Raw genomic sequence first — 14214 nt, forward strand, 5'->3', positions numbered from 1 at the left:
TTTTCCCAACCTGTAGACCGGTTCTACAACCGAAATTCCGGTTCTGGGAGGAACCCAGAACACTGAACGGAATTCCAGTTCCTACAGGCCATACTGAATCGGAATTCCGGTTCAGTGCTGGAATTTTTCAAAATTCCATAACTCGACCAAATCAACCCAAACTAATTCAAACTTTCAAGACCTGCTCGAAATACCCCAAATAACAGTTCCAAAGCAATAAAACAACCCAGTAAGCACAGATACAAAAAATTCCATTAAAGCTCCAAGCTTTGAGTTCAAAACTCAAGCTTGGTTAAACCCCACTAACATGCATCAAAACCTATCCTATTTCACTCAATTAAATATTTTTAAGCTATAGAAAACAACAACAAAAACAACAACAACTAACAGCAGCTATTACTATCAAAATCATCAAGCATGCAAATATTTTCTTTCTTAAAATTCAAGAACACAACAAGAAAAGTTTCAAGAACCATACCTTAGCTTGAGATCACTACCAACTAGTTGAAATAACAAGAATTACAGAGAAAAATCACAGCCCTAGCAGCCCCAAGCAAACCAAAAGAGAGAGAGAGAGAGAGAGAGAGAGAGAGAGAGAGAGAGAGAGAGAGAGAGAGAGAGAGAGAGCTCTTGAGAGAGAGAGAGAGAGAGCTCTTGAGAGAGAAACTTTCTTATTTCTCCAAATTTCCAATTTTTGAATAAATGAGAGATAAATGGTTTTAATTACATACCTCAGCCAATAAACATAACATACACCAATAATTCCCAATTACTAAGTCCACTAAAGGACAAAAATACCAATGGGGCAAAATGACCATTTTGCCCCTCCACGCAAAATAACATAAAAGGGGTACTAAGGGTATTTTGGGAAAATTCTAAATTCCCGACTAATCCCGACATTCCCAATGTCTAAATAAACCGTCCCACCATACTAAAATACTAACTTGTGATTCTACTGAGCCATACACCGCGTTCCATGTTGTCGGGCACCGGAAATGCAAAATTATGAAATTGCACTATATGACATAAAAATGCATTCTGAATTCAAATATAACAACATAAATAATTATTTAAATATCTATAAATAATTTTCATAATTAAATCTTAATTATTTGCTAATTTCCAAATTAAACTAAGCGGTCTTTACACATTTCAAGCTAACCCAAGAAAAATTTAATTTTTGGAAAGAATTCTCTAAGAGTTCTATCTTCAGTTCTCTGTTACAAGACAAATACCTTCACAACTGGAGAATCTTGTCGAAATAAAGCAAAGATAAGAGAAACCTTTGAAGGACTATATTCAACGGTTCATGGAACAGACAGGCAGTATAGCAACTAACACCAAATCCGGCCAATTTATCCAACCCAAAGTTCATTTCCCACATGCCCCCCAATGTTGCTAGGCCCGACAATAAGTGAATTTATTTACAATACATAAAAATGCATTTCCGTTTCATGAACATATTTTAGAAATTTATTCGTTATGTAATTAGTAAAAGCATAAGAAATTATGCAACTCATTGTGTACATTAACACAAAAGATTATGAATAACAAACTTGAAATATTTTTATAGTTCAGCAAACATGATACATATTGTTTAAGAAAAACATCAATATTCAAAGAGTATAGTGTTGGTTAATGGCTTCGATATCTAGACCCCTCAGCTTGGCAAATGACTCAACTTTTCCTTTTAGAGTATGAATCTCCCGTAATCTGCATAATCCAAATCAATTGATTAAGCATATTGCAAATTTAGACAATGACCAAGAACAATATGACTGAAAGGACTTGTATAATTCAAAACTCAAACTACTACTGACACTTTCTTCTCATTTACTAGACATACTAGACTGTTGAATGAAGTTGAAGACTAAGTTTACCTGGCAATCTCTGCTCGCCTTCTTGCTTCTTCCGCCATGAGATTTATGTCTCTAAAAGTGGTGGCCCTCTCAGAAATTGGTTTTGTCTCTCCAATCTGAAGACCGTGCAATGTTCTCTGCTCAGTCGCCCATGCTGCTTCGCGAGCTTCCTTTCCAAAGTCCTTCTTGTTTGTAAATGCAGTCTGGAATGATAGATGCAAACAAGGATTCTTAGAAACATTTCGCTTTTGATCAATCTTTATTAGTCTCTATCTCAAAATAGTTAGATTTGTACAGAAAGTTATTTAGTACTTTGATTAATGATAAAGCATAAGAGGAAGAATGAAGATGGATCTTACCCGTTGTTCAACTACCAAATTCCAGGCCCTGCCACTAAGAGCATACCGAACGCCAAACTTGAGTGGATCAAGCAGCAAGTATGTCAAAATATTATACATCCAAATTATAAGGGTCCATCCCCAGCCAATACTTTTTATGCCAGCAAATTTCCAAGTTGCAGTAGCTGATATTACTGTAGCAATCTACATATGAGATATTTTAAGTGATAAACTTTATGTGAGATAAGATGTGGTTGAAACTTGGTTTCATATACAAAAAAAAAAAAAAAAGGGCAACAATTCGTGTACCAGTTGAGCAATGATGAAGGCCGAAACAAGTAAGAGGCCAGGTCTTTCAAAGTATGACCAACCCCTTGAACGAGTCACAAATATTAAGGCCTGGCTAATGGTACTGACTTGAAGATATACAGCAGATGCTAATCTTTGTTGAAGTACTTCGTCTGACTTGCTGAAGTCTTTTTTATACATACTAACCACATTAAAATGTTTCTGCATGTAGAAAAAAAATAATATTTCAAAGAAATATTAAACTCAGATCAATTGTGTTTCCTTTCAATGAACATAAGTAGTATCAAGTTGTTTTTGAACAAACAGTAATAAAAGTCAGATTAGTATAAGGTGATTTACCGGAAAGTAATTAGTTTCATAGGTTATCAAGAAGAATATAACGGTCATAAGAGCCAGATAAGCACCAAGGACAACCCCAGTTGCAAAAATTTCACTGAGCTTCCAACTGTCAGGAACTGGAGATGGCTTTACTCTGTCTTTTGATATGGTCATTATAGTACCTGTCATGAAGCGTAAATGTAAGCGACAGTTAAGAAAGAAACTTGTGGAGATAACATAACAAATATTTTTTCCCAAAAGAAGAAAGTTGAGTCAAACTCTGTTAAGTAGATAGAAAAAGTATAAGGAAAGCTAACCATCATTAAGAATAGCAATGACAAGAACCATGAAAGGAGGGAAGTCAAATCTCCAGAAGACTGTCAGCAACATAAATCCTAGCTGTAATACAAAATTCAAGTTCCAAGTTATATTAGTATTTTGGTAAGAGAGATTGTGAGATATATATTTCCAACTCATACATTGTTGTAATTTGGATTGCTAACTTACCACAATACGTATTGTGATTGACACAGCATATATCTGGAAATGGGAAAGAAAATTAGAAGGCAAACTCTGCATTTGTTACATACACATACCGACAGAATATGAAGAGTTATAATTTGCCTTTTCCATAAATTTTACCGTGTAGTTTTTCATTCTTTGGAAAATTGCACGGCTTGTTAAGACAGCACTTATGATGACACTCAATCCTGGCTCAGTTAGAACTATATCAGAAGCACTACGAGCAGCATCTGTGGAATCATCCACAGCAATTCCTATGTCAGCTTTCTTTAAGGCAGGTGCATCATTCACTCCATCACCAGTCATTCCACAGATGTGTTTTCTGTCTTGCAATCTCCTTACAATCTCATATTTGTGTTCTGAAATAAGAGACACAGTTATGAGCATCAGAAACTTAGAATTTAAGAGCACGAATGTAACTACCAAAGAATGATGTGACTTCTAAAAACTGACCAGGAAAGACACCAGCGAAACCATCAGCATTCTCAATGAGCTCATCTATTGGAAGGGTAGCAAGTCCATCCTTGTTTTCACTTAAGAGAGAAGAAGAAGGATACATGTTTGTGCCCATGCCAAGCCTCCTTCCAGTTTCCTTAGCGATAGCTAGTTGGTCTCCTGCAAGTTGACCAAACATGTAAGTTATTATCAAAGTGCACCTCTTCTTTCATATCAATTTTTATTAGTGTTATGCAAAGATAGATGACAAATTTTAAATGGAAAAAAGAAATTTTTACGGGAGAATAGCTCCATCAGCAATGAAGCACACCTGTGATCATTTTAACACTCACACCAAGATCAAGAGCTCTTCTGATTGTTTCACCACTGTCATGGCGAGGAGGGTCAAAGAGTGGGAGAAGAGCAACAAATTCCCAGGGACCACCAGGACTTTCTTTGGTTCCCTCAGGTACTTGCTATAGATAAGCATTCAAGTTAATTTCACCTTAAAAGTCTTATGAGAAAACATGGCATATGGGATTAAAACTAAAATTAAGTAGAGATAATAGACCTGGCGTGCTATTCCAAGGGATCGCAATCCACGTTCTGCAAATTTATCAATTATTGCATGTACCCTCTTTTCAATTTCTGATCTATTATGTGCTAGATTGAGAATCTACATGACATTTGTTTGAAAAATATCAGTTTGATGCTTATAAGGCATTTCTTAAACTTTTCAAGTCATCCTTACCTGTTCTGGTGCACCTTTGCTGACCCTGTGCATTTTCCCACTACCATCAATATACGTAAGTGCAGTTCTTTTATCAGTTGGATTGAATGGAAGGAAGTGAACCTCTGTAATTCCAGCTCGTGCCTTTACAATTTAAAAATGAACATGTCAATATATTATATATGTAACTTCGGTAGTTGACACACATGAAATAAGCACATAGCCATGCAGTTCCAAAATTATATAATATGTGATGTAATACCTCTTTAGGGTCTGCCAACATTGCAACAATTGCAGTGTCAATAGCATCTTGATTTTCTAGCCTTGATGCTCTTGCTGCCATAAGTACAACCATTTCCCTGTCAACACCTTTGGCAAATATCTGTAGTTTCAGTAATGATGTAAAGCGACATTAGTCTTTCACAACAAGAATATAATATATTTCTAAAGTATATAAAAGAAAGATGATTATTTTGCTAACATGATGCATGATGCATCCCATGTAAATTCATAAAAGCAATAGCAAGGGAACTAGAGTAAACCTCAATCATGCTTTTGTCTACAGTAAGCTTGTTAAGTGTCAATGTGCCTGTTTTGTCACTGCATAGGACATCCATTCCAGCCATTTCTTCAATGGCAGTCATTCTCTTTGTGATGGCACCCTGCAAGAAACATATTATCACCATTATCACCCAATCATCCCTGTAATTGTCAAAGCTGTGTATCTTTTCTTTACTTATTTTATTTTTCTTATTAGCAGCATTTGATCAAAAGATAATCAGCAACATAAATTATCTGAACTAAATTTGTTACTATTAATGAATTTTCATAGACAGCTACTAATTTAGTTTTGGCATCACAAAACCTGCTGTGATAAACGATGAGATCCAATAGCCATTGTAACAGAAAGAACAGTTGGCATGGCAATAGGAATGCCACCAATTAGGAGCACAAGTAGGCTGTTGATACCATCACGGTATCCTCTATGTTGCAGACCATATATCACTACTATTTCAATAGCCATCCCAATAGCAATCGAACAAATGCAGAAGTTTCCGATTGATGTTAGGACCTGAAACACCATCAGTGAAAGAAAACAAACCAGTCAATCAAAAGATTATTTTGACAATTAAATATGAAAAAGTATGTGAAAATGAAACATAAGAATAATGACATTTAAAATATTATAATTAAACCTTCTGAAAATGGCCAACATGTGTTGTGTTTTCCACAAGATGAGCTGCCTTTCCAAAGAAAGTGTGAACTCCAGTTGCAATGACAACTGCTTCGATTTCACCTTGCTTGCAGGTTGAACCTGAGTAAACCCCATCACCTGGATTTTTTGATACTGGAAGTGATTCTCCTGTAAGAGCAGACTGAGAGCATAGAAGATGTCAAATTCAACACAGAGTGAAACTTAATCACGGTTTTTAGTCTTCCACTACACATGGTAAGAAGATTTGGGTGGGAATTCAACTGTTACATGACCATATTAGAAAGTCTCTGATGCCTAGTATGCTAATACATGTAGGAAATCACATACTCAACACAGTTATGAAAACCAATTAGTAAGGTGCATGTGGTTCTATCTCAAAACCAATTGGTAATAAGAGGAGTGACACATTCATCTTTCCATATGCAGGACTAACTAGAGATCGGTCATGTAAAAGATTTTTTTTTTTCTCAATTACCTGATCAATCTTTAAAGGATCTCCTTCAAGAAGGCGTGCATCAGCAGGAATGATGTCACCAAGTTTAATACTAACTATGTCTCCAGGAACCAACACTGAAGCATCCTCCTCACTCCATTTCCCATCACGCAGTACCTAGTAATTAGAAACATAGCACAGAGATCAGAAAACGCTTTACAAATAGCATAAAGTTTCTGAGGTATAGGTTCAAGCTTTATTGGAATGATTTATGAATAGGATTATGACCTTTCCTTTCGGTGCTAACCGAGCCATTAGAGCGGCTGCAGCATTACCAGCATTGTTTTCCTCAATAAAACTAATGGTTGAATTGATAATGAGCAAGGCTGTGATTCCAACAAAATCTGGGTAATCTAAGTCATTGTCTTTCTGCCATAACAAATAAGGTTATATCAACAGGCAGGTAACTTGCAGTGTGGAAAAACTAATTCCAATAGAAATGTTTCTAAATTGAATTTGATTGTTAAAGCTTAAATATTTAAAAAATATTTCAAATCTAACAAATCTAGGAAAGAAAAATAAGAAAAAAAGAGAAACACTTTTAGAATGCCATGTTCTTCTTTCCAGATTCTCCTTGATATAGTATTTTTGAGAAAGTAATACAAACATACCCCAATAGGTGTAAGAGCAATGGCCATTATTGCTGCAGCTTCCATGACCCATGACAATGGATTCCACATAAAGCCCAAAAACTTCAGTATTTTACTTTCCTACGTATTAACAGTAACATGAAACAATCAGTCAATTAATTTAAGAAACAAAAAAACATATTATTGATAATACAATGTCACGCTGAAACTCTATTGCTAACCTTCTTTTCTTCAAGCTTATTATAACCAAACATATCCAATCGCTTTTGAACTTCATCAGAGCTCAGACCATCTTTTGTACATTTAAGATGCTCGAAAACCTCTTCTATAGGAATATTCTCCTGTACAATGAAACTCCAAGTTTACCAAATCTGTCTTGTTACAGCTAATTTTGTTTTAACAAAGATATATTGGACAAGAACAAACTTTGATACATACAATGATCAGAGTGAGTGTGCTGCTAAGTACAAGTAATTGTTCATATTTAGATTACTAGAGATTCAATACATGTTGGAAGCTCATGACATGAATCATTAGGACATACCAAATCAACAGCTTCTTTAGCAATAGCATCGAGTCCACCTGGGCCATCAACCATCTTGGATTCTTCTTTTAACCACAACCTTAATTACTTGCAGAAAACTGCAATATGTTACACACACTTAAAATTAAACTGCTTATTCATTTCACTGTGAACTTTTTGCTTATTCATTTGAGAAGTTGATGTAGCAAGAGAAGAGAAGAAAAATGATATCTAGCACCGTAAAACAAACAAGTAAGAAATCAGGGGTAACTAGACAGTTAAAACGGCCATTTATAAAATGATTTATACATTGTGTTCCTGTAAATAGTAGTCTAGTCTACTCCACAAGTATTGACCTTATTGATTTTATATATTGTTTGAAAAATTATAACATCTTTTTTTTAAGAAAATAGTTTGCACCTATTTGACAAATTCCCTGTAAAGCTCCTTAGAGAGCTCAAGAGTAACGCTTTTGGGTAGACTGGAGAGTCAGAGTGTAACAAGAACGAAAGTCAGAGTTGGAAGATATAGAGGCTAAAAGGATAGATGTCAACATCAAATTGAAATAAATAATGTATTGGAGTAAAGTATTTTATTAAATTTATTTACCATTTATATAAACTTGAAATAAATATATCTCTTTCCTTGAAATCAATTAAGTAATTTAGTTGGTTAGATAATTATATATTAAAATTTTTTCAAAATTATAAGCTTTATAGTAAATTTTAGGGTAAATACTATTTTGGACCCTGTGTTTTGTAAAAGTTACAGATTGGACCCTGTGTTTTGTTAAATGACAAAATAGACCCTGTATTTTCTAAAATAGTAAAAATAGGACCCTGAGCTTAATTTTTGATAACTTTTTATTAATACAACCAACTTGAAGACAATGCTTAATATGAACAGATACAAAAAATGTAAACAGTTTTGTCATATAGTACTTTTAGATCGGATTATAATTAAACTTTATTTTGACAAAAAATCAATTCAGGGTCCTATTTGTACTATTTTAGAAAATACAAGGTCCATTTTGTCATTTAACAAAACACAGGGTCCAATTGGTAACTTTTGTAAAATAGAGGGTCCAAAATAGTGTTTACCTTAAATTTTATGTGGGATTTATTATGACAATATTTGAGTATAACAATATTTTTTTAATATATTTTATGTTTATTTTTAATAAATATTTTTTTTTTGGATTTTAAATGAAAAAAATAAAATAAAAATAATTTTTATGCATAAAATTATCTTTTTAACTTTGATATGTACTAAATTATGCCTTTAAATTTTCAGGACGTGAAAAATCTTCACAAATTATTAAGATTGTTAAATTTAAAAACTTATATGTGTCAAACTTCTTGCTCCTTTATTTTCTATAGTCCATGCTTTTTTTATAATTTTTCAAATTGAGTAAGATTACTTAGTAATTTATATATTTTTTTTATAGTCCTTGTTCTTTTTTATATTTTTCTTGAATAAGATTATATTTTAGTAATTTGTATTTTTGTATAGTCTTTGCTCTTTTTATATTTTAGATTATATATTCGTAATTTGTATATTTTTATGTATATATTTTGTTTTATTTGTACCAATTATAGTTACATGTTAAATTAGTTATATATTTTTGTTGTTTTTCTCTTTTTTTTTTTTCATATTTTTTTTTAAGGTTTTTGTAATTATTTTTTTTATTTGTAATGAGTTAATAAATTTTAATTAAAATATATTATTGATGAAAACAATGTCTAGAAACGGGTGATAACCCCTTCACTAGTACATATATATATATGCAAAGAATAGATATCCGAATGGCAATGATAGTAGGGATTGTGCTGGCCTGCCTCGTTCAGCAACCGTCTCTGGAACAACCAAAGCTTTTGTATTGTTTTTCAAATGTTGGTTGGCATTACCCAATGTGCCGCCAGTTGTGGTATAGTACCGTACGCCTCGTGGCTTTAACTATATAAAGACTAATGAAATAATTAGAGTAACCAAACGACAACGTGTTTTGGATTGATACTTTGAGATTAATGAGCCTGACGTAGATACCAAAGTGTAGTCTATTTCTGTTAAAAAATAAAAATAATCTCTTAGAGATTAATCAGCAAATATACTTTGTTGGCATTTCTGTTTTAGTCTTATATCTCAAATAAACAATACAAAAATAAAATAAAATAAAATTCTTAACAGCTAGAAAAAACTAATTTTTGTGGTGCTTCTCATTTCACATCATAAATAACGCAAGGAAAATGCTTTGTTTTTGTTGGCCCTATATTGATAATGTTTCAGTTTCCATACTATGGTCGGAGATTCCTATTTTTTTCCAGCTATGATAATTCAAATATGTGCCAGTTGGTATCGTAGCTAGTTGTCCTATTGTGTATGAATTAAAAAGGACATACAAAAACATCAGCCTCTTCATCACATAAAATCCACTTATTATAAAATATTGTTTATATAAATGGGATCAAATACACATTTAGCTCAAGAAAGAACAGAATCCACTTAAAATATTGTTTATAAAACATCAGCCTCTTCATCACATAATATCCACTTATTTTATAGAGCAAACAAGAAAGAACAGAATATTTAGCTCAATTACATTTTGGCATGTACAATCGGCAATCTGAGAGATGATGTTTAGTTCATTCCTATCCAAAAAGATAAAAGGCCTGTTCTTCTCCAGCTAAACGTTAAGATAAAAGGCATCTGAGAGATGATGCCGTTAATAATATCAAAATAAAAAATTTCAAACTAACCAAGAGAGCACATTTGCAAGCTAAACCACTTCAAATCCAAACGTTGGCATCAGATAGTTTAGCCTATACAATTGGCATCTCATCATTCAAGAAAATACAATGTTTGCAAGTAATACCACAGCAACAGATCAGAAGAAACACAAGTAAATAAGGGATGTGTCCTCATTTCAGCCAGAAATAACCATTCCAAATATATTTCAGAGAGCAACTTTGTCTTTATTTTGAAGTTCTGTGCCCAATAAGAGGTGAAATCTGTTGATTTTTTACACGAAACATAAAACAAGAAGTATTTGATTAGATTTCAAGAGCTAGGTTTCTCAGTTCCACATTCCTTTCTATTACAAACAGTTCGAAAGGGATAGTTCACATTGCCACATTTGCCACAAGTCCAGCTGCCTTCGGGAGCACCAGCATTTGACTGATTAGTAGGACCCTACAAAAAGAGTAATCCCAAGATAATATATTATGATTTATATTATGCTTACTAGAACATTTAAAAAGTGTAAAACTATGATTTGGCTTTCTATAACAATTTAAAATTCAGATAATTCCACAAATGCTCCTGGACTTGAAACTTTACACAAATGTCACGTTTGGAGAGCATGATTGGATTGGATAACTTTTATAATGTGATTTCCTTATGAATTTGGAGAAGATTTTTAAAAGAATTATCTCCAAGTATGGGATAACTTAATTTCATCGAAAAACTGTGGAACCCTATTTTCTTAATCCCGATCTTCATGTATTTTAATAGTAACTTTGCATCCAACTTGTTTTCTTCTTCTATTATCTACCCTATCCAATATTTTTTAATCTACCACATCTAATCCAATCTAACTTTCAAAACTAACACAAATGTACAGTGAGGCAAACATTAGGGCCCATAGATACATCTAACTACTTTGAAGGCCATGCTTTTCACAATATGATACAAAATTGAGTATGCAATGGATTTCGCAGAAAAGTGCTTCATTGTTGCAGGCAATGGAAGTAACAAATTTATCGTTGTGAAATGGGAAAAGTGAACAGCATTCCATTAATTAAATATTTATAAGAAACACTTACAAGAGGTCTGGCAGCCCCGCATTTCTTTATGTTGCATACAGTTCTAAAAGCAAAGTTAACATTCTCACATTTGGGACATATCCAATCCCCATCATATGAACCATCTGGACCTGCAATTCCAGTAGAAACAGTTTTGAAACACTCACAATTGAAAAATACTAAACAATTTTTGACAAGTGCATTGCCTCTTAATTACAAGTCTATTATTTCTCTGGAAAGAAATTATAGTATTCAAGCTCTAAATTAAATTATGCAGATTTAATGTGATAGGAAGCAGAATAGAACAGGCAACTCAATATAAAGTCGTGATCTATTATAGAAACCAAGCAAAACTGAATTAGTGCACGGAAAGATGATAGTAAAAGTAGAATAGAGCTCCAAAAAAGGCAAAACTTACCCCCACGACGTTTCCTGGAAGCAGGATTTTCAGTTATTATACCCATTCCTCCAGACCAAGGAGATCCAGGAAAACCAAATCCATATCCATTCACAGTTGAAGGTGATGCATAACCCATTCCTGAGTCACCAAAACCTATAAGTTACACAAGCCTTTAAGTGAGATGTATCTTACATGCTTTGTATATATCACATGTACCAACCAAGCATCACATTTTAAGTCCAAATAATGCTGTGATAGCGCTTCCAAAGGCCCATGTCTCAATAGTGGAACAGGAATAATCCAGTGAATTCAAGATTTTGACAAAGTTATAGCAAAAGTAGGTGCATACAAGAAGTATAAATGTTTAGTTTAACTCCTCTTCTTTGATCCTATTAAAACATTAGTAACTATTTCTCTTTATATGTTTTCTATGTAGAAAATCCTTTGTTCTACAAATTATGAACGAATGAGCCCAGAAAGAAATTAACAAGAGTAAAAGAAAAAACCTCCAAAACTTCCAGGGGGAAATGTGGGCGCAGGAGGGCCATATGCTCCATGAGCAACAGAAGGTGCAGCATAGTCGTAATGCACTCCAGTATGTGGGATTGGGGATCCATACCTGGTGGATACTCCATATGGCATTGGAGGAAGCCCAAAACCTCCATAATAAAAGGGAGGAGGGTTATTGTAATGACTTGTCATTGGAGAATGCTGAAAAGAAAAAAAATCATGTGAGTTACAGATAAGCCTAAATGTAAGATAGTGTTGAACTGTTGATAACTACAATTCTAAGAAACCGCCTAATCTTGGGGTAAACACTTTCTTCTGCTTTCTAACTCTTATACCTAGAAAATCAATAATTTCATGATATCTATCCCGAGAAGACTTAATATTCAAAACTATTCTAAGCTAACATGCTTGATAAGTCCAGGTGGGTCGTTTACACTTGGCATGTCTATATTGTTATTGGCAGAGTTTCCAACCGGAAGATACAATTTCCAAGCTACCAAAATCACATATTTAAGTTTCTTTTGTATCTTTTCACCTGGCCTGAAATAAAATTGAGAAGAGTTTACTAGGACACTAATTACACAATAACACATGCACTGCAAACTACAAAATATGAAAGAATAAAACAAAATCACATAATCACTCACAGTAGGCAAAACTTGAGGCCGAGGAGCAGCACATTTTGCACGGTTGCAAACCGTTCTAAATCCAAAGTTAATGTTTCCACACTCAGGACAAGTCCAATCTCCATCACTCCGAGGATCTAAAATGCAATGGATTCCAACTTTAGGCAAAAAGACAGAATGAATAAAAGACAAAAACTTAGGACACAAATACCATAACAAGGAACCACGAAAGGATGAAATCCCTGATTGTAATGTAGTTATGGATGGAGCAACAAGGTCAAAATCAAAATCAAACAATTTTGAAAATGGGACCCCAAAATAACATAAAACAACTAAACACAAAATAAAATAAAATAAAATTAATCAGAACCAACATAATATATTATATACCGAAGCCAACATTGCAAGTTTTCTAAACATTCATCTCTACTCTAACAATATTATCAATCCATCTAGTAATATGTAGAAATAAAACAAGCATTACAAGAAAAGGAATTTTAGATAAAATTAAGGCAAGGAAATTAAAAAACAATACTACACAAAACATAATAGATGTGTACATATTTTAAAGATAAGAGATTTACCATCATTGCGAGAGCGTTTTGACCCGAAAGAGCCCCGATTGTCCACCTGCAAGAGTTTGAAGCAACAAATTTTGAGAAAAATAATTCAAACTCGCTTAACCTAAACAATATTCTCGTGAAAGAATGGAAAGATCATACAGGAGAAGTAAAGAAAGAATGATCAATTTAAGAATTTGAGAGGAATAGAATAGTTGATTTTAAGAAATAGTGGAAAGAAGAAGATGTGTTAGCGACATTTGCAGAAGCCATTGATGTAGAAGCAGGCAGAGTTGTGAAATATTTTGCGCAATCGTTGTTGTTGTTGACCAAGTTTACTTGGGTCAATTTAGTTTAGGGACCCAAAACTCGAACGGCGGGTACATTTGTTTTTGTTTTTATTTTTGTTTTTGTTGTGTAACTTGTGATTTTGAGGTTGGGGTTGGAAGAGGGGTGTTCGTGTAGTTGACTCCCGTGTTGACTTGACTCCAACCTTTTATTATTTATTTTATTTTATTTTTTACATTTTAGAAAGGAGAAATTTGCGGCAAAAGTCCCCAAAAAGTTCACTTTGATACAGATAAGTCCCCAACCTCCAAAAATAGCGGCAATAGTCCTCAAGGTCATGTTTTTTATTTGTCCGTTGGTCTCCAAGTTAACAGATCCGTTAAACCCATTTTAAATGCCACGTGTCAAAATATTATTGGTGGGTGTTATTATTTTAATTTAAAAAATAAATAAATAAATAAATAAATTAAAAAAAATTCTTTTTTCCTTTTCTTTTTCTTTTTTTTTTTCTTTTTCTTTCTTTTCTTCTTCGCCTGCTTCGTTTTCTTCTTCTTCAACCCAACCCCTAACCAGCCACAACCGGAGCACCACCACGACCCCAACCACCATCACTAACCCCACTCCAACCCCAATATTGTCAATCGGCCACCAAAAACCAACCCAAAATAATTTTTTAAAAATAAAATAATAACCTAAA

The 14214-nt window shown here is 33.6% G+C and overlaps 2 protein-coding genes across 6 annotated transcripts; both read right to left on the reverse strand.

Annotated features, from left to right (window-relative positions):
* Positions 1-1450: 1450 nt before the first annotated feature.
* On the reverse strand, positions 1451-8161 carry LOC115716802 (plasma membrane ATPase 1). Of its 2 annotated transcripts, XM_030645706.2 has the most exons (22): positions 7754-8161; positions 7355-7452; positions 7032-7151; positions 6832-6930; positions 6449-6589; positions 6203-6337; positions 5708-5887; positions 5377-5583; positions 5054-5173; positions 4774-4893; positions 4533-4655; positions 4353-4457; positions 4113-4257; positions 3800-3961; positions 3467-3705; positions 3332-3364; positions 3142-3223; positions 2846-3006; positions 2507-2707; positions 2219-2401; positions 1881-2062; positions 1451-1713 (listed from the first exon to the last, which is right to left on the reverse strand). In XM_030645706.2, exons 2-22 carry the CDS (start codon positions 7406-7408, stop codon positions 1617-1619), a joined length of 2889 nt encoding a protein of 962 aa, XP_030501566.2. In that variant the 5' UTR covers positions 7409-7452; positions 7754-8161; the 3' UTR covers positions 1451-1616. The 2 variants fall into 2 exon arrangements, with proteins under 2 accessions (XP_030501566.2, XP_060971533.1); XM_061115550.1 differs by having other exon boundaries at positions 7355-8161.
* A 2093-nt stretch (positions 8162-10254) lies between these two features.
* LOC115717217 (ranBP2-type zinc finger protein At1g67325) lies at positions 10255-13662 on the reverse strand. 4 transcript variants are annotated; one of them, XM_030646178.2, is made up of 8 exons: positions 13488-13650; positions 13254-13299; positions 12691-12806; positions 12478-12583; positions 12040-12244; positions 11552-11671; positions 11155-11264; positions 10255-10522 (listed from the first exon to the last, which is right to left on the reverse strand). In XM_030646178.2, coding segments are annotated over exons 1-8 (837 nt in total). In that variant the 5' UTR covers positions 13490-13650; the 3' UTR covers positions 10255-10390. The 4 variants fall into 4 exon arrangements, with proteins under 4 accessions (XP_030502038.1, XP_030502037.1, XP_030502040.1 ...); XM_030646177.2 differs by having other exon boundaries at positions 11552-11686; XM_030646180.2 differs by lacking the exon at positions 12478-12583 and having other exon boundaries at positions 13488-13662.
* Positions 13663-14214: the final 552 nt, after the last annotated feature.

The sequence above is a fragment of the Cannabis sativa genome, chromosome 5 (assembly GCF_029168945.1).
Source record: "Cannabis sativa cultivar Pink pepper isolate KNU-18-1 chromosome 5, ASM2916894v1, whole genome shotgun sequence".
In the NCBI taxonomy this organism is placed as follows: Eukaryota; Viridiplantae; Streptophyta; class Magnoliopsida; order Rosales; family Cannabaceae; genus Cannabis; species Cannabis sativa.

Bases quoted from the DNA above. Each gene is read 5' to 3' on its own strand.
- LOC115716802 (XM_030645706.2), bottom strand. From the start codon at position 7,408: ATGGTTGATGGCCCAGGTGGACTCGATGCTATTGCTAAAGAAGCTGTT. The intron at 3,706-3,799 runs GTCAGTTTTTAG...CTCTTATTTCAG, and splicing joins TTTCGCTGGTGTCTTTCCTG to AACACAAATATGAGATTGTA. The intron at 2,063-2,218 runs GTAAGATCCATC...CTATCATTCCAG, and splicing joins ATTTGGTAGTTGAACAACGG to ACTGCATTTACAAACAAGAA.
- LOC115717217 (XM_030646177.2), bottom strand. The intron at 12,245-12,477 runs GTAAACGACCCA...TTTTCTTTTCAG, and splicing joins ACAATATAGACATGCCAAGT to CATTCTCCAATGACAAGTCA. The intron at 10,523-11,154 runs GTAAGTGTTTCT...CTCTTTTTGTAG, and splicing joins GCGGGGCTGCCAGACCTCTT to GGTCCTACTAATCAGTCAAA.